General features: G+C 38.2%; 2 protein-coding genes across 2 annotated transcripts in view; one reads left to right on the top strand and one right to left on the bottom strand.

Moving 5' to 3' along the window:
- LOC127061355 (protein timeless homolog) overlaps positions 1-20,565 on the bottom strand; it is a 158,870-nt gene that overhangs the window by 107,742 nt on the left and 30,563 nt on the right. The window lies entirely within an intron of this gene.
- LOC127061361 (insulin-like growth factor-binding protein complex acid labile subunit) lies at positions 3,520-8,257 on the top strand. Its single transcript, XM_050988131.1, has one exon. The coding sequence runs from the start codon at positions 3,856-3,858 to the stop codon at positions 6,559-6,561; it is 2,706 nt and encodes a 901-aa protein (XP_050844088.1). The 5' UTR covers positions 3,520-3,855; the 3' UTR covers positions 6,562-8,257.

The raw sequence follows: 20,565 nt of genomic DNA on the forward strand, positions 1-20,565 counted from the left end.
TACAGTTTTCGTCGAGGTTTAATTTATTATCTTTAACCATCGAGATCTATCTCCATTAATGGCAATATTTTTGTTAGGATACCTAAACATTCATTCGTAATTCATAATTTTTTTGGAGATCCTGTGTCATAATGAATAATCTTTAGAAAATGGACTACGAGAGAGCAAATATATATTTTTGTAAGCGCACTGTTACAAATTACAAAACACTGTGGAAATGGTCGAAAGTTTCGTTATGTCGTTAACGCACGATCGTTCAAAATCGGCAATCGAGTAAACCGTTATAGTGCGATTGTTAGCTAGAAAAAGTAGATTTTTCAAGCGCGTTTACACAGCACTTGATCACCCGTGTGGATTGCATGCACCGGCATTGTCACAAAGAAACATTCGAATCGTCGATATATGGGAAATACAAGAACGTTTTATACTGGCGACCAATTCTATCGCATAAACTCTATCATTAACGCCATCATTAATAATTGTTGTACGTTCGTACGTCACGACCGATCGCTGGAAGAAAATACGACATAGTTATAACTCATGCTAATGCAAAGTTTACTAAACTTCTTTCAAATTCTACGATATTATAGCTTTGTTTACGGTATATAATTGCAAAGCACCATAAGGTTGCCCATACGACCGGGTATAAATTCGTAAAATTCTATAAAAAATTGATAAGTTTGACAACAGATTATTTTCTGGAATATTTAATACGTTTATTGAACTTCGATAAAGATTTTATCATTTAAGAAATATTATTCTAGATTTATATACGTATCAGATATATAATTCCTGTAACGTTATTAACCACTTTCAGAAGTAACAACAAAGAATTCGATGGGCCATAGAAATGACCTCTAAGCTTTTAATGTGCGACACTTCATCAAGATATTAAATTCGTAAAAATCGTTTATATGAGATAGTAAGGAGATACATAGATAGAGTAAATATAGGTCGCTTCAAGATCACGTTCGACCGTTTCGTAAGAGCAGGAGCAAGTGATGCAGTAATTCCCAATGGATTAGAGATGCTGAGAAACTAATTTATGGGCCTCTGAGGCATTCTGCTTCCAAGAAAGTCCTGTGTATGGGTATGTGTATATGTGTGTATACGTGTATATATATATATATATATATATATATATATATATATATATAACCCTAGGCGCGCGTAAGGTGTTTTGAGATGGAGAATATTAAAGCAAAGATCGTATGAACTTCAACCGAGTTACAAACGTATTAGAAATATTTTTTTTCGAAAACCATATTTGACATTTACATTTACTTATTATTATCACAAACGTACAAAACAAAATGAATTTATTTATCATTTCATAGCAATATCAACGAATAAGTTCTTATTCATCGTTGTTCAATATTTATCGATGTTTCAATTGGCAAAAAAGCACGAACGCTCTGTTCGATTACGTGGAAAAAGCTTTGAATCGAATTTTAAAAGCAAAAACATTTGACCCCACAAATGTAAGCAACATGGGAACTTTGCGTGTTCGCTTTATTCGAACACGAAGTCGCTAGAACGATATCGTATCGAGGTTTCACACAAATACGCTACCGGTTCGAACGAGTTTACCAATACCGTCACGTTGTCGTTTACTGTCGAATGATTTTTCGCGAGAACGTTCTTCACTGGACGTATAAACTTCGACATTATTCCCACGCTTCTTTATAAACTTTGAAAGCACCCTGTACGACGAGCCGTTCTTTGGACATGCGCGTCTCTTCTATATATACTATACACGGTACTCTCTTATTAGAAACGTCGGGCACGAGCACACTATTCCGACCATTTACATGTCGGTGCTCGAGCGAAATCCAGAATGAAACCTTAGCGAGACACGGTTCGGAATTAAACTACGGTAGGTACGCTCGTAAAGAGAGAGAGAGAGAGAGAGAGAGAGAGGGAGGGGGAGGGGGAGAGAGAGTTCGATAAAAACGAGAAAAAAAACTGCTATGCGTTATTAATATCATAAAAGGGTGTCGTTTAATTATAGTCAAAAGTTATTAACGTTCTCTCGAAAAATAAAACGAACATTTTATTCGTCTTTTCATGCGAGTATATCGATGTCCGTTTTACTGCTACGAGCTCGCAAACTAATTATTAAATGTCATTGAAAATGACATCGATATAAACCTGTCCGTTTTTCATTCGCGAAAGAGAACGTGAAACATCACGGGATTTTCGATCGATCAATTTTCTAACTAGCTTGATGGCCAGTAAAGTGTTCCAGATACGCTATCTAATTAAGTTTAATTCGCAAGTCAGTTTTGATTTTATAGCCACTTGATCGTTAAATGATGCTGCTTCGTTGTTGTTTCAGAATTGCTACGGAATCGATGGTTAATATAATATTAAAAAGCATAGAAACGAGAACTGTAATTTTCTATATGGCTATCGAAGCGATTTTTTATAGAGAATCTTCTTTTTCCATATTTGGAACTTGAATGATCAGATTAGAAACGTTTGAACGTTCGAACGATCGATATCAAGAGGATCGATACCAAAACACACCTTGCCTGATCGTATCCCATAGAAAACAGGATGTGTCTGCATTTCCTCGTTCAAAGGAGAGATTCTAGAATTCGATTTGAGCTGTGGGAGGTTTAGTTTTGACTTTACGCTCATAATACCGATCCCAAGTGACTAGAACTATTTACGTAAATTCGGATCCGTCCCTTTGAACTTCGATCCAATACAAACGTACGATCTCTCGTTGCTTGGCGAACTTGTAAGAAGGATAAAAGAAAGAGAAAGGATGTAAGAGGGCGATATATATATACACACATATATATATATATACACGCACACGTACACACGGAGATATATAATCGAAGACCTCGATCTTCGAAACCCAGGGAACATCCACGAAAAGAGACCGACACGGATCGGCGTTAAAACGGTGCGTCATTGGGAACTCTTTTCGCTCGATCGCAATCGTAGCAGGCGAATCGAGTTAAAGAAATTGAAGAGAGGAGCTCTGCGCGGTAGAAAGCAAGCATCCAAGGAAGAGAGAAGCATCGAGCCAAGCAGTCATCCAGCCAGCCAGCCGGATGGCAGCGGCGGTAGTTCGTGAAATCACACGGTACCGATTCTCCCTCCCTACCGACTCTTTTCCTCCCACCTTTGATGCTAACTCCTAGCTCTCTTTCTCCGTTACTCTTTCGGCGTTTCACCCCTCTCCGTATCAGTCGGCGTCAGTACGTTGTAGGTGGACGCGAGTGCGCGCGCGCGCGCACCCCTTATCGAGTTCGAGAGCAAAAGCGACGGCTGGTGGTGGTTGGTATGGAAGTGGAAGTAGGTGTATGGTAGGTACGAGAGGGAAGATACGACGGAAGGGTGGAGAGAGGGTTGCAGGTGGCGGAGTGAGGAGCGAGGAGCGGGGTAAGAGAGTGAGAGAAAGAGAGGCGCTCGTGGAAAACGGAAGATAGGGACGGAATGTGTCCGGGGGTAGGGGTAAATCGGAGTTTGGGGGGTAAAAGAGGGATGGTAGAAGCGAAGCGAGTGCAGCTGCGAGTTCGTCGCCGCAGTGTTTGGCAGTCCTTCGTATGGACATCACGTTCGAGTCGAACGACCGATATAGATCGTATGTAGATCGTTCGAACGCGTATCTGATTATCGAAGAATAATAATAAGAATCGTGGTTCGTAGTTCGTTCAAGTGGATCATTTCGTAGATGTTTTCAGCGGGTATCGTCAAGGCGACGACGTTTCTCCGCTGTTACGTCGTCGTTCCCGTCGTCGTTTTAGTTTTCGTCGTCGTCGTCGTCTTCGCCGGAAACGTCGAGAGAGGATAGAAACGGATGCGCGTCGAGATGTGAAGTCGCCGTCGTTGGAAGCGATGTGGCTTCCATTCATATTGCTCGCCTTGATGGCGAGCGGTTCCGCCTGTCCCGATCTCTGCGTCTGTCAACAAGGTGTCATCGTCGACAGGGATTCGCCGCTCTTCGCGGATGTGACGTGTCGCGGTCGCGTGCCGGAATTATCCGAGGTACCCGATAACACGAGGAGATTGTCCGTGGAGGAAGCGGAGGAACACGAGGTAACAAGTTTCTTGACCGAGCTCGAGGCATCGACCGATCTCGAGTCGAATTCGACGTCCTTGACGGCGAACGAAAGCCGAAGCGCCACTATCGAGACGGCGCTTCCCTATTTGGACGAATTGACGATGACGAACTGTTCGCTGACGTCCTTGAACGTCTCGTGGCACGGTTTCGAACGGTTACGATCGTTGAATCTCTCGTACAACGAGGTACCGCACTTGAGTGACGCGCGAGTGTCGAGCCTCATCGGTTTGACGTGTCTCGATCTGTCGAATAATTTGCTGAAGGACGTGAACGTCGGCGTTTTTAGGACGCTGAGTGAACTGGCGCGCTTGCATCTACGACGCAACGAGATCGCGATGGTGCACGAGGACGCGTTTCGCGGCTTGGATCGTCTCGAGTTTCTCGATTTGTCGGATAATAGGCTGGCAGACCTGCCGGATAGCGCGTTGACGCCTCTTTACTCTCTTCAAAAGTTAGATCTCAGCGGTAACCAGCTTCAAGTGCTCGGTGCGAGATGGTTCGAGAGCCTCGATAAACTTCGAGAACTCGATGTCTCGAGGAACGGCTTGGCGAAGGCCGCTTCGGGAACTCTTCAACCCTTACCGGGGCTATCGGTTCTGAGATTAGCGGAGAATCCTCTGGAGGAGAAAGACGTTTCTCTGTTACTCGGCACCGGAAGGAGACTTGAAACGGTGGACGCATCGCGTACAGGTCTTGCAAGAGTCCCGGCAGCCCTCACCAGATCCGTTCGAGCGTTACGTCTCGCCGGCAATAAGTTGACCACCATCAGAGGCGGCGATCTCGACAGTTATCCTCTCTTACGAATGTTGGACATTTCCGATAATCGTCTCACCGAGATCGAGGACGACGCTTTAGGACGGTTGGAAGTGCTCGAGGAGCTAGACGTCTCTGGAAATCTTTTGACCAAGACTCCCGGAAGTCTTCCCAGTAGCTTGACCGTTCTGAACCTTCGGCGAAATGGCATAACCATTTTGAAAGCGAACGATTTTCAAGAACTTCGTAATTTGAGATCTCTCATGTTAAACAACAACGATATCGGGCAAATCGAGGTTGGGTCGTTCAGTCAACTACTCGCGCTGAAGGAACTCGATTTGTCCGATAATCCTATCAAAGCGTTAACCGTTAATGCTCTGAGTGGACCGAGTAATCTTGCCAAGCTTCGTATGTCTGGATTAACGTCACTTCAAGAGAAATCCCAACAACAAGGTGACATGGCGTTTCCTGTACAGACACCGGAACGGCTTATTGTTCTCGACGTTCAACGAAGTCCCGTTCTGGCGAGACAGTTATTGACGGACGACGCTGCTCTCTCCGCTTGCAAAAGTCTCCTCGAATTAAACCTTTCCGAGACAAATCTCACGGCCCTTAGATCCGACCTGCCGTATTTGCTCCCGCAGCTCCGTGTTTTACGACTCGCTGGAAACGATTGGAGCTGTACCGAGGATCTCTATTGGCTAGGACAATGGTTAAGAGAGCACAAAGAGCAGACGTATAATCTCGAACTCTCTCAATGCGCAGCTCCCGAGAAATTATTGGGAACTCATCTACGTGATTTACCTTCGCCACCCATAACGTTTTCCACGATGATATCGACCGTTAGATCGACCCCGTCGACGACACTGCCGAATCTCCTTGAAACTGACCGATCTTTGAACGAAACGCTCGGATCTTTTACTCCTTCCTCTAACGACGTTATCAACGGACTCAGAAATTTCACCGAGTCGACTTTGGAAACGAACGAAGAGTTTGCTAATTATTCGAACTTGGTAAAAACGACGACTCGCGAAGTTTCCAGTTCCATGAACGAAATGGACGGCATCTCTGTGGAAAATTCAACGATAAGAACGACGAGCATGCCCCGCGTTTACGAGGCACCGACTTCCTTTAGAAACATAACTTCGCCAACGTTGAAAGGAACGGATTTGAAAAGAAAGGAGGCAAACGTTCAAAATTTATGGCGCAAAAGCAAAGGGAAGTTGATGATCGATATGAAAACGGATGACAAGGATGCTGCATCCTCTCCTATCAGCGTCAACGTCTCGGCAAAAGGCAAACCGGAGAAGAGCGAGAAGTTGAAAAAGTTTTTAACGAATGGCGGTGACGAAGAATTGTCTCCGTCGAAGACATCAAACTTTTCGAACGAGTTTTCTCTAAATGAGGAAAAGACGACGATGTCGGATAAGTACCTGACGAGAGAGAACAACCTGACGAAAGAAAAATACGTATTGACTAACGGTATCGTATCGAATACGATAGCCGAGGAACTGAACAGCCGTGCAACCGATTCCGGTACTCGACTGTCCGAACAATTATCTGGCGCACATCCCGGAATGTTGGTCCTCGTTGGAGCTGCCCTAGGTGCGGCTGCAGCATTGACTATCATATTGTCCAGACGTGCTACCATACGTCGAAGAGAAAGATACCATCGTCACGAGAACATCGAAGTTCATACGTTAACACCGAGCACGGAACTTTGGTGACCAGAATCGGAGTGCGCCAGGCTCTTTGAAAGAGACAGGCGACTCGAGGAACAACAAGAGAGGATGCGAGAATCGATACTCGAACGATCGAGGAAAGTTATTCTCGCTGAATACCTCAGGAAGATTCTCAAGTAATCTCTTACATGCGCCTCGGTATCGATATCGTGAAACTCAAACGATTTATAAACTTTAGTTTTCGTCGTCTCTCAAAGAACATGGAAACTTGGTGTTTCGCTACTAGCTCCGTTTTCAAAAACGTACAAGATCTTCGATCGAACGAACCTAAGACCTATTTGGAGGGACATTTCTTGTTCGATATTTTGCGCTCCCGACGCGATACTGAAAAAGTCGAAATGTTTTACGATGGGCAAGGAAGGATGATATATCAAGAACACGACTTTGAGAGAACGCGCGAAGCGGTATTAACAGTGAAAAGCCTCGACGGTTTCAGGCTTAACTCATCGATACTCGATAATCCTGACACTCGATTGGTAGATACTCGAACGACATAGAAGAACATAGTTCGTACGAGTAACGTATGTCGAGAACAAGTAGAATACAAATTGTCTATGCACGTTTTGCGAAGTCGTAAAGAAGTGGAAAAGGAAGGAGAGAGAAGAAAAGAGAAAGAGAGAGAGAGAGAGAGAGAGAATAAAAGAGAACGAGCTAGCTACGTATACGGTATGTGCGTGCGCACGCGTGTAAAACAATACACCGACACTTACGTCCTGTCTCGTTTCTCAACGAGAAACTACGATGACGTTCGTGACGGCGCGACGCTGAAAACCGAACGCGTCAAGCGACAGAGAAAGTGACAATAATCATATGACGAAGGGAGTGTGTCGCTCGGGTTACAAGCTCGACTTCCTTTGTGGTGCACCGAGGAAAATGGACTCCTTGTGAGAACGCAAGTGAGTGCAAAAGAGAAAAAAGGGAAGAAAAAAAGAAAAAGAAGGCAATAAGGTTCGGAGCGCGAAATAGAGGGTGATAGGCGTGGTAGTTTGAAGATGGACGGTGATGGCGGTCAACAAAAAAGAAAACTACGGTGGCGAAATGTGCTTCGTATAATGGAACGAGGGCGAGTGCTTAGAAAAAGAAAGAGAGAGAAAGAGAGAGAAGGAGAATTGCTCGAAAGAACTTTTATCGAGCGTTGCATGAACGAAGTCGAGAGTGTGCGTATATATGTGTATGTATATGTGTATGAGAGAGAGAGAGAGAGAGAGAGAGAGAGAGAGAGAGAGAGAGAGAGAGAGAGAGAGAGAGAGAGAGAGAGAGAGAAATAGAAAAGAGTTTGCTTGTGTGTTTGGCTATAAATACTTATGTACGAGTGCGAGAGAGCGAGAGAGAGAAAGAGAGAGAGAGAGTGAGAGAGCTTAAATACGAAACCATTATCGGCGGTGACAGCATCGAGTGTACTGAAACGTTGCTTCCGAACTTAATTCTGGAGGTTTGGCAAATCGCCAAGATACCTTAACAAACAAACAAACAAACAAACAAACAAACAAACAAACAAACAAACAAACAAACAAATAAACAAACAAGCAAACAAACAAACAAATAAACAAACAAACAAACTAACTAACAAAAAAGAGCAGAGAAAGAGCAGATAAGAAATAACGAAGAGGCTAGACATTATCTTTCTTAAATAACCAGTGTCAAAGTACGACTATGATGATAATAAACGGATGTACAAAGATGCATGTCTATAGCTCATTCTTATTTTTTTTTTGGCCCGATTAACGATTTATTATTATATATTCGACGTAATTCGTCCTTTTTTAATCTTTTTTTCTTTTCGTGCACTTGGAGGGTTAAGTAATTTAAACGAGAAATGATAAATTAATGATCGCTTTCACTCTCTCTTCATATAGATTTATAAATGTTTCTTTTCCAGCTAATTTGATGGATGAAGAATCGATCATCTACAAATTATGTATTACAACGTTACTTAGTAAATTTACTTAAGCGTGATTTATTAAGCGATCGAAACGTAAAAGACACAACTATCGATCTATTATGATTCCGTTATTATACTCGCACTATATTCTAGATAGATACATCGGGAATTCTACTTGAAGAAATATTAACAGGTAAGTAATAATTATTTACATCGTACATTGACATTAATTTTATAAATTGGTGATTGTTACTGTCAGAGATATTGATCTGTTGTCTGACATAGGGGCTTACATAGATTAATAATACATACGTACTGTATGTACATGTTTATTTATTTTTTTATTTTATTTTTCTGTTATCTCTCTTAATTATCGAGTATAGAATATAACTTCCGTTATAACGGAGAGTCATAAATGAGGAACGCTATGGAGAATATTAACGCCTTATCCTACAAATCTGTAACTTTAATTTGGTCGTGTAAAAGGAACGATAAATAACACGATAAAAATAAACTTCTCAACGTCGGTAAGGTATGGGCTTTAAACTTTTTCAACGAAAACAGACTCGTTCTCTGACGACAAAGTTTCGTAGCGTTTTAATCCACAATAATTAACTACCGGTGAGCAATAGCATCGCTACCACGGGAATGAGTTTATCGCAGACTTAGATGCCGACGATATTTCCACGCAGTAAAGTTTTCCAACGTGCACTGGTAAAATATTATTGGATCGAGATGAGAAATGAAACGAACACGAAGAAGGAAGATGAAACGGAATCAGAGATGTCAAAGGAAAAAGATCGACAGCTGATGATGAAATCTCAGCGGTACAGAAGATGAAATCGTATCGTTTCCTTCGGGAAATACAACGCGTTATTATTTTTCGATATATTTCAATCGACAATGATTTTGTGTAAAAAGTGTTAGAAATTAAACGTTTGATTAACGACAAAATAATTTCAACGTACTTCCAACGTTTTTCTTTTCTTTCTTGTTCTTTATGATAAAATTAAAAACTCTTCTCGCATAATGTACGCGTTTCGTTGAATTCACTACACCGTATCAAAGAACCGAAATCGGACAACTTTTAATTCATTCTCCATTTTTTTCATTTACAATTAACATTAATTTATTATTAATATCAGTTTACTTGATAGACTTCAAAGATTTCTGACGTACGAATTAACCAAATCGTATCGACATCTTGTAAGTCGAGTACTATTAACAAGTATTAAATCTTTTTTTATTTCCCCGATGAGACTTTCCCAAGTTCTTGGATCAACCTCGTAAAATAAGAAAGTTGAGAAGTCAGAACAACTCGAGGATAAGAAGAAAAAAGAGTCGTAAGGTACGAGGATCGCATGTACGGCGATTTCGAAAACGATGAGAGAAACCGTTTGTTAAGATCTTGTTTAAATTTCCTATGAAACAACCCTTCGCGAAGGGTGCAACGCGGAAATTTAATCACCGTATAGCAGTTCTCTATCATCTTCTACTCCTACTACCTCTTTCTCTCTCTCTCTCTCTCTATCTCTCTCTCTCTCTCTAACTCTTACAACCCCGGGCTATGGAACTGGCAAATTCACTAACATCTTGCCCAAGTTCGTTACCCCTACCTCTTAGAACGTATATTTCGATTTACTCAGATGCTTCTACTATTTCGTAATATCGGCTTCATCGATGAAAAACAGAATCCAGTTTCGAACTCATCTACATAACGATCTAAGAGCAATTAGATACTCACTTCGCACCGCAATATTGAGAAATTCGCGTTATTACTCATGCCAATATGAAATGGGGAAAGGTAAACAAAAAATGTAATATTAATGACGGAGTCTAAGTTATGATCGCAAAAGAAATACATAAATTTCGATGTGTACATAAAACCGTATTTGACGTCAAAGAACATACGATCGTGGTATGTACATATTAATACAAGTATAAAATATATCAAACGTTACTCTTTTAAGTTATACTACGGACTTTTTTAGTCTCTCCAAAAAGAGAACAAACAAAAATAAAATAAAAACAAAAAAATGCTACTTATTCGGGCACATTACTTTTACTCTCAAAGTTCCCAGCTCCTTTTTCTTCATCAAGCTCTTTTACTGAAAAGAAAGAGAGATCAATATTTGTAACCATTCCGCAACAAAGCTACAAACTCCATTACTAACTCATTAATCTTTTGCAAACTTCACAACTGACTTTAATGGATGCCGGAGAATATGAGTCGAGCTTTGGAAACAAAAAAAACAAGGGAAAAAGAAAAAAGAAAAGGAAAATACAAAAGGAGGAAAGAAAAAATTCGTTTAGAATAGCCGTACGTTTTACTCTTTTTTTCACGAGTCGAAGGGTGTTGGGGAGTTTATACCTTGCGATGACGAAAATTAATTACATATCAAAAAAAAAAAAAAAAATGAAGAAAAAAAGAAACGAATTTCACTGTTCGAACATTAGTTACAACATCGATTCTTCTCAAAAGAGCAGAAGATTTAGAACGGAAGAATAAGCTAAGATAGATGTAAAAAAGAATTAAATTCTCATAATTTTGAAGATGAAAATTAAACGTACATAGAGATCATACGTACGTAAGAAAACATGTAACGAATCTAAACCGTTCTTTGATAAAATATCCATCTATCGAATAATAGATCAGCTATCGTAAACTCAGTATGGAGGAGTGAGAAAGAGCAGAGCCTCTCGTAGATCCGATCTGTTTCCTGAAAGCACAGGTGTTTGATACTTCAGCAGGACGACGATAGGTAGACAGGAAATGTAAGACTGTGAACACAAGCAAACGGTGGTGTGACATTGATCGGTATGCGGCTCTTCAGGACACTCCATCTCTCTCCTACCTTTAACGGAAACGGGAGGAATTGAGGGAGTGAGTAGGAGAGAGAGAGAGAGAGGGGGGAGAGAGGAGAAGGAACGCTTACCAAAAGGATCGAGGCAGCAAAGCCAGTCGAAGGTGATCCAGGGGATAGATCGAAGCTATTCGCGTTAGAAAAGGAGAAGATCCTCTTCGTCCTGTCTCTGATCGCCGCAAACCTCCCTTTCCTCTCAACCCCTCCACTTTCTCTCTCTCACTCTCTCTCTGGTTCTTTCTCTTTCCTCTCCTCTTCATGCTTCGCCAAGCCACGAAGCTTCTTCGCTTCTCTGCTCTCTCTCTCTCTCTCTCTCTCTCTCAACGTTTTTCTAGCTTTTTTTTCTTTCTTTTCAGTCCATGCATTCGATGGTCTGGCCACCGACGAAATCTAGAAGCCATCTATCTGCATCACCGTCCAGCGGAAGAATTACAAGAGAGCTAGCTATTCCGAATAGACGATTCTTTAGAAAATCTTTAACTCGGTACGACGTCTACCTTCTTTCTTTTTTTTTTCTTTCTTTTTTTTTCTTTCTTTTTTTTCTTTCTTTTTTCTCTCTACAAGACTGATTATTTTGTAAATATGTTCATGTAGAAGAGTGCATATTTAATGACGTTTTATAACTCACAAATATATCGGTATAATAGGAAGAGTATATAAGGAGAGAAGGTATTGTACATTATATGTATTTTCTAATGAAATCTTATATTATTATAAGAACGAACGGGGTTATTTTTTACGGAAAATTATTTTCTAAGATAATAAGGAGAGAATGTTAACGACGTTTCAACGTTTCAACGTTCCCGACAAAATTATTTTAAATTCGTTAGAGAAACATTTTAATAAGACAAACGAATTATTAATAAAACAAAATGTTATTTTATAAATTATTAAAAGACAGAAAATAGCAGATTGTATTGCAATATAGAAAATTCTTATGACAAAGTCGTCCATAAGACGATGGAAGTTATAAGATGTAAGAAGAGGCAATGTTTTTCGTGGAAAAATACTTTTGCATGTACCTTGTTCAGAAAGCTCATAAGTATGTGTCTTTGAAATAAAATATGAAAGAGTCGTCGAGCCGAAAAAGGAGAAAAGAACAACCGCAACTCAGATTCTTCAGCTGCTTCTTCAAGAAATTCGCTAAAACGAAGAGACGAAAGTTTGTGTCAGTCTCGACGTTGGTACGTCGGAGCGTAAGATTCTCTTCTAGAAAACCAGTATTGCTTTCAAAGAAACTATGTTTCGAATAACCATCGTAATTTATTTCTCCTACGTACACGTATCCGTGTGTATATGTAGGTGTATCTATATAAAATTAATATCGAACGTCGATACGATGATGTCAAAGAAAAATGCATACAGTAAATCAAAGAAATGTTCGGACATTTTTTTCAAATTGAATTACTTCTAGATCAAATAAAGAATTTTGATATTTTCGCTACGGTATTGAAAAATTAATATAATGTAGATTTTATACGAGAGATTTATTTGAAAAAAATATTATGTAATTAATATCGTTAACGTGGTAATTTGATAATACTCTAAATTGGTGATATGAAAAATTTTTGTTCCGATAGAAATAAAAATTATGAAAAGTGTTTGTAATGTTATTTTTGTAACTTTCTTCGAATAAACATAATGTGGATTTTGTACATACATCCGAATATTTCTGTGATATATATATATATATATATATATATATATATATATATATTTCTGTAGTTTATACCGCATTTTGCAAGAGAAAGAGCTTTTCTTCCTACCGTATCAAGAAATAATTGACTGCGTTAACTGATTGCTACTGCGGAGTAGCTGAAGCTGCTAATTGGTATCATTATTTATGTGAAAATAACCCCTGAACTGTCACGCTTTGAATGACGACAAGGGGGATGATAACGAACGCATCAATTATGTAGGTGGGCGTTTAGGCATATACTTGGGCGTGCTAATGCTGCTGTTCGGCCGCTGGTTAATTGAAATTGATCGCCATGAAAATGTCTCGAGTCGTTTTTTGCAAAAAAAAGTTAGTCCTATCCTGTAATTATTTTTTTTTCTTCGTTCTTCAATCAATGCCGACTTAATGGCACAACGTGTCTTTTACAAAATTTTCTCATTAAACATTAATATTTATCATAATATTTTAATAAACTGAATATAACTATGTACGAGGAAGTACTGTTAAAAACATTAGTTGGAATCGTAAACTTACAAGATATATAATTAGTCATTTGTACAATCACAACACGATATTCGGTATGACTTGGAGAGTGGATTAAGGTTTGACAAATCAAATTTACAAGTAGGATATTGGGTTTCTTTTGAAAATGTAACTTGGCACTAACGAGATGCATGTCTCTAATGATACATCAATTTACTCGTTCTGTTACCAAGAATTTTCATCTCTCAAGCTGATTACTCGAGCAAGTTAATCAAGGATAGCGAGACTCAAGAGACTCGGGACTAAGTATATGTTGACTTATTACTGAGCGAATTATAAACGGAAACGTTTACCAGGCAAAACTCTCGATCATTGATAATTAAAGATCTATGCACCTATGTTTCCCTTCTAAATATTATTTTTAATCTATAATTTACTTTAACAATCAATACTTTGCCAATTCCACGTTTCTTTTTTATCATTCATATACCGTATCGTTCTATAGAAATCATTTAATGGATAATCGACGATACTTAAAAAAAAATAAAGAAAAAACCAGGAATGAGAGACATGAGAAAGAGAAATAGATAGACGATAAGAGAGAAGGAAGGGAAAGAGAGAACACAATAATGATCATTCCACAAATTCTACACATACCGTGGAGATTGAAACGGTAACCATACTCTCGACTCTGATTCTGTACACTTTGAATTTATTATTGCATACACAATTGTTTTGCTACATGAAACATACCGTTGCTATGATTGTTCGAATGCATTGAATTCTTTCTACCTTTTGATTATACTTTGTAGTTTAACGATTGCAAATATGTATTCTACATATTAGGAAAACGATAAATTGATTTAATCTTGCAAAATGTAGAAGTTAATTATCGAGGAAAAATTAATCTTTAAAAAATTCAAGCTATGCTAATTTTATAATCAGATGAATTTCATTTATTGAACTTGACAGCCTTTAATATTAATTCGGTTTGCTTTTGATTTATAAAGTGATGTATCGAAGTCTAGATTGTAAATATTCTCTCGAGATTTCGACCTCGAACTTCGGTATTCTTGAAATATACGACGTAACAAATCGATTGGTCATGAGTATTTTTGGCGACTTGCCTAAATTTAGCGAAGTGAAAAAGTTACCTTTCGTTAAAAAAATCAAAGGATGTGAAATGATTAGAAGACTACAAAAAGTTAACGGGAAGATCAATATATCGAATTTAATTTATTACGATCGAACTCGTTTAATTTCTTTCCTAATTTTTTATATTCGCTAAATTTTTTTTCCCTATATATATGTATAAATATTTAAAAATTTGATGTATTTATAATAACGTTTATAAAAAATTTATGATATAAAAAAATCTTTTCTAAAAAAGAAAAAAGAAAAGAAAAAATTCTAATATCGTTTTCAGATTAAAAATAATACTTAAAAAAAAATCATTATAATACTTATCATTAAAGATTATTAAATTTTACATTAAAAATTTAACTTCGTTAGTTTTACTAATGATTAAGAAATGTGCATTAAATTAATGATCTCAGAGCAGACCTCAGAATATAATTAATGAATAAAAAAAATTATAAATAATAGTTAGAACGTAATGAATATATGAATCGGTATCTTTGTATCGAGATATAATATTGTAACGATTTTGTAAATATACATAAATAATGTTTTCGAATCGTATTCCTTTGTACGTTGGTTGTTCGAAAGATCTAAGAGATTTAAGTTATTAACGTAACGGACAATGAACCCCCATATAGTCTCAAGGGAACCGTGAAATATTCGTGAGTTTATCGTTTGAGAACGAAGCAAATATTAACGCAGCTTATTATTCCAAGCTAAAGAATTCACCCCTTATTTGCTACCCACTTTGTACTCCAGACCGTCGAAGAGTAAAAGTGAATGAGAATAAGATAAAAGCTAATGCAAGAAACAATGTGGTAAATTCCGCCAATCATGATCCTTTAACAAGTTAGACGCTGATGTATAGCGACTAATTAGCTACCCGTCATTGTCTCTAATAAGGTATAACTCTATCTTTTCTCATTAATTTAATGAATTTATAAGATCCAACGAGTTGTCCTATTAACTTTTAAACGAAGTTCGTACGTTGATATCGATAAATGTGTTAGATAATTAACACCGAAGTTAGTTAAAAAAAATTATATTTGCACAATGAGAATTAAAGAATTGTTTGCTCGACGCGTGTACTATTCGGTACTGTAATTAACCACGTAATTACGCACGGAGAAGTTGACATTGCAAAATGATCGTAACTCTGACTCCATGTTGACAAATGACCGTAGTTTATTAAGTACGTAGAGAATATAAAGTTGGTCGCTGAGAAAGGTACATATTATTGTTATTACGGAAATACATAAGGTAGTATTGGACTATGCGAATTAAGTTGCAAAGTCTCTTGTTTCGTCCACGTATGTAGATGTATACGTATGTATGTACGCATGTATGTACGTATGTATATACGAGTATAGATGTATATAGGAGGTCTGTAGTACGTTCGATTTCACTCGTAGAACTAGCATATATTCTCCGAGAATCGCATGAAAATTCAGCTGCTTTGCAAACGCATTAGAGGTAATACCCGTAAATAGACATGAACGAACAAAAGCGGAAACTATTATTTCGATTAAAATGGAGAAATAGGAAGATTTGTAGATAAACGTTTAATTCAAGTATCTAACATTCAGATTATTATTAATATACGATATCTCTTTTTTGTTTTTTCATTTATAATTTTCGATCGTATAAATGGATATATATATTGATAATTAGCCTATCGTATTAATCTTGAACAAGATTAAATCGTAAAATTCGACGTAACGAGGAAAACCGTTTAAAATTAATTAACTTCGTGACATGTTCTAATCGCCGTCTGTCAGCGTCGTTGCCTTTAATTAGACAGCGAGTCACGGTAAAGTTTCGCAAAGACATCGACGCAGCTTCTTCCCGTGGCTCGTAAAACAAACGTCGTATATGACAGAACGGAGGCTGGATCGGCTAAACGACAATTTAACGATAGGACGTACAAGTCGGTTAACCGTAATTGAGCTCCGTTGGTTTCAATAACTTCGCGCTACAAACAAGCCGTAAAGTTTAGAAGTATGGAATGTTGAAACAAAGCAAACTTTATGCGACTACCGAGAACCAAAAATCGCTAAATCGTCAGAATCGTAAAAAGAATTTTTAACGATCGCTGCTCCGTGTTATTTGAATTATTGCGACAATCCATTGTTGAGATGCAACTGTTATAAAGTTATATTAAAAATTATACGATCGAAAAAATACTAGCAAACGTGTGAAAGCTATACGGGTGTTTGATATAAAACTTTGTTGTAATTAATTCGATAATTTCGATAATAACGAAATCATTAGGATATATAAACGAATTTTTAGAAAATAGTATAGAAAGGAAGTATCATACAATTACTAAATAACTGATAAAATATTTTCTCGATAAATCAATAGACACGAATTAAAGAAATAGACACGATCAAAGATATTACCAGAGTCTTTAACATTTTCCTTGGAAACTATGAGTTGCAGTTGACGAGAGATTCGAACTTTCGTCATCACGAAACGGTCGAGTGAAGTTATCGATCCCTTTTAATTCGCTCGGCGAATGCGGAAAATGAAACGTCTGAAAGCGGAAGGACTTGGGCTAAATGAAATTTTCGTTGGCGCGCCACGCCGCATGACACGTCACTAGAGAGTGAAAGAGAAACAGAGAAAATGAGATAGATAGAGAGAGAAAGAAAGAGAGAGAGAGAGAAAGAGAGGGAGAGAAAGAGAGAGAGAGAAAGAGAAAGAGAGAGGAATAGAGAGTCGACTTTTCGAAGAACTATACGAAGTCGCGGGTAAAAGGGAGAAGAGAGAAAATGCTCGCACGATGCGCGCGAGTTTAATCGACGTCGCTCTACCGCGCGCATACATCTACGCAACACACACACGCACACACTTGCAGTAGATTATTAATAAATCTTTCGCACCATTTAGAGCGGAGCGAAACAAGCGAGAAACAAAAAGACAATGACATCGAATAGAAGGCACAAAAGCATTCCCTTTTCCCTCTTCTCTACGGTAGTCTCGCGATCGTTGCCATCTCTACCCTCCGTGTCGGCTTCGTTACCGTCAGAATTTCGATATGGAATAGGTAGACGTCGGAGAGGAAAGAGTGAAAAAGATATCTGATAGAAATTAATCGGTCATTTCCCCAGAGAATTCTTCTATCGTTGAAAACAGTCGGAATTGGGAATTTAAATCCGTTGCCGATATTTACAGCGATACGAAGAGAGAAGTATATCGTTAAAAAATTAACAGGTTACTAAGGTAAGCGTTATGGATTTTTTTTTCTTTTTCGTATTATAACGAAACGAGATGGAAAGTAGAAAAAGAAAATGTATAGGTACGTTATTGGGAAGAGAGGAGGAAAAAAGAAATAGTCACAGGAGGGAGTTTTCTTAGGATCCGACAACTCTTATCTTTTCGTTTTGCCTGGACGATGTCAAAGGGAGCTAGCCCGTGAACGTTTTACTTTGGAGGAAAAAGAAAGTTAACGGATATCGTTTATTGCATCGCCGTACCTATGGCTCGTATGGAATAAGATTGTGCCGTAACATTTTCTACCACAAACTTATGTCCCTTATATAACATCGATTTTTCACTTTCTTTGTGGAGTGATCATTTCACAATAATGAAACATCTTTACTCTTAACTTATTACTCTCTCTCTTTTTCTCTGTCATAGTTTATGGTTGTTTATGCGTAAGCGAGATCTTTGAAGAGAAGAAATTCTACGGTTGAAAGTCATTATCGGACGAGCACATCATTAAACTTTAAAGTCAGTAGACACTTTTTGCTCCTACACAACGAACGATAAATACCCGTAGGAATTATGAATTACGAGATTCTGACTTGCTTTTCGAACTTTCTTAAAGAAGCGTTAACGCGAGTCGACGGACCTTCATCCGAGACTTCATAACTTCCTCGTGTTTCTCATTTTAAGCTATCCTCCTTTGGAAACTTGGCCTTTACGATGTTTCCGAACAGAGAATCGGATTAAAGTAGAAAAAAAAGGAAAGAAAGAAAGAAAGAAAGAGAAAGAAAAGGAAAAAAGGAAAAAAGAAAGTAGGAAGAAAGAAAGAAAGAAAGAAAGAAGGAAAGAAGAAAAACGTTTCAACAGCCTCGTGATTTCTATCGGCAACTATCCAAGGTTCAGTTTGGTATACAAAAGGTTGGATGGTTGGATAAACCGATCGAATCATATTAGGCTTTTGACAGAGAAAATTAATTTATCCTTTTTATCGAATCTTATAAAGTACCTTTTGAATTCTTTCAAGCAGTCATTTCGTGGTTGAAATTGCGTGACAGTCGCAATTACTTTTGTAATTTCTTTTACAATACGATTTCTTCGATCTTTTCTATGATCCAATAATTGAATCGAATCTTTTTTCCTTCGTATATATAAATATATATGTGTGTATATCTTTTGCTCGTTTCTCGTTAGACACAGAACTATTCCCACTTTGGTTCGGTGGCTCACAGAGAAGATATTTCTTTCAATCGAATCATTACTATTTCAAAGGGAATCTTCTCTCTCATTTTTCTTTTTTTTTTACTTTTCTCCTTACGATTTATGCTTATTGAAAATATCTCTCGAAAGTATACAAAACTCTATTTCAACGTTCTTTCTCTTTTTCTCTGTCCATTCTTTATGTCTCTCTCTCTCTCTCTCCTCTCTCTCTTTCTCTCTCTTACATCGAAATAATTTAAACGAAAGAAAAAAAGAAAGAAAAAGAAAAAAATAAAAAGAATCACACCTCTCAAACGATAAAAACAAAACGTAAGACGCCGGCATTAAATAACTTAATCTGCGTGCTCCCACGTATTCGATAAATCTACGAGAATATTCCTTTATCATGTCGACTCACGCTGTTTGTCGCAAACACCTATACGGAAGCTGGACAACATCAAAGGTAGGAGAGATAATTGGTTCAGGCGATACAAGGAGGTTATACGTAGGGTGTTGCGAAGCTGACTGGAAGCAGGGAAAGAGGGAGAGGAGGAAGGGAGAGACGAAGATTGCCAGGATTACGCAGGTGCTTGCAACAAACGCAATCACGATGGAGAAATTTCAGAGAGCTGGCTATGTCGACGTGTCCATACATACGTAAGAACGAACTAGTATGCGAATATGCATTGGCCAAGTATGTACCTGCATGCGTGTGAGTGCATGCTTGCGCTTATAGAGGGCATACATAGATTCCGATGCTTCCAAGATCCACCTTGAAGTTAAATAAGCGCCGAAGTAATTACAGCGAATGAACGATGATGTCGGAATCAGTAATTCAATTTCTTCGATCGATCGAGTGCCGCTTTTAAACTTAATTGGATGAAGCCGTTTCAAACAGGCATGCGATCTGAAGAATGTCAGAAGCTCGGGATGCGAGAAGCATCGAAAGATCTGGCTAAGGTCCGACGAGTTTCCCTTAAGGTTTATTAACAACGTAATTATAACCCTCCATCGAAGAACCTCACTTTCTCTTCTACCTCCTCTTCTTTCTCTTCTTCTATTTCATTCTCCTCAACTTCCTCTCTTCTATAAGTACTTCTTCCCCTTCGTTCTTCCATCTTCCTTTCAAACACTCATCGTTCGGGAGAAACCAAGAGAGAATATTTCTGAAGCGTATTTATTTCAAGGAAAACAGATTTCTTTGTACTAACTTTCCAATTTTAACCAGTTTGCGTTTCTTAATCGGTTTCCTTATCAATGATTAATAACATCTGAAGCTTCTACTTCAATGAGACTTGTTAAAGGAAAGAACGAACGAGCGAACGAACGAACGAAGAAAGAAGGGACGAGTTTTCAATTGGACGGACCTCATTAACTTCCCAAAATTATGCTTCCCTTAGAACGTTCGTTAAAGCGTTAGAAATGGGAATTTGCAAAAGGATATTCAATTATAATATTATATGTATACATACATAGGTGTATATATATATCTACACACGTACGCACACAAAGAGACGTGTCTTGCAAAAAGGTAA

Source organism: Vespula vulgaris, chromosome 2 (assembly GCF_905475345.1).
Source record: "Vespula vulgaris chromosome 2, iyVesVulg1.1, whole genome shotgun sequence".
NCBI lineage: Eukaryota > Metazoa > Arthropoda > Insecta > Hymenoptera > Vespidae > Vespula > Vespula vulgaris.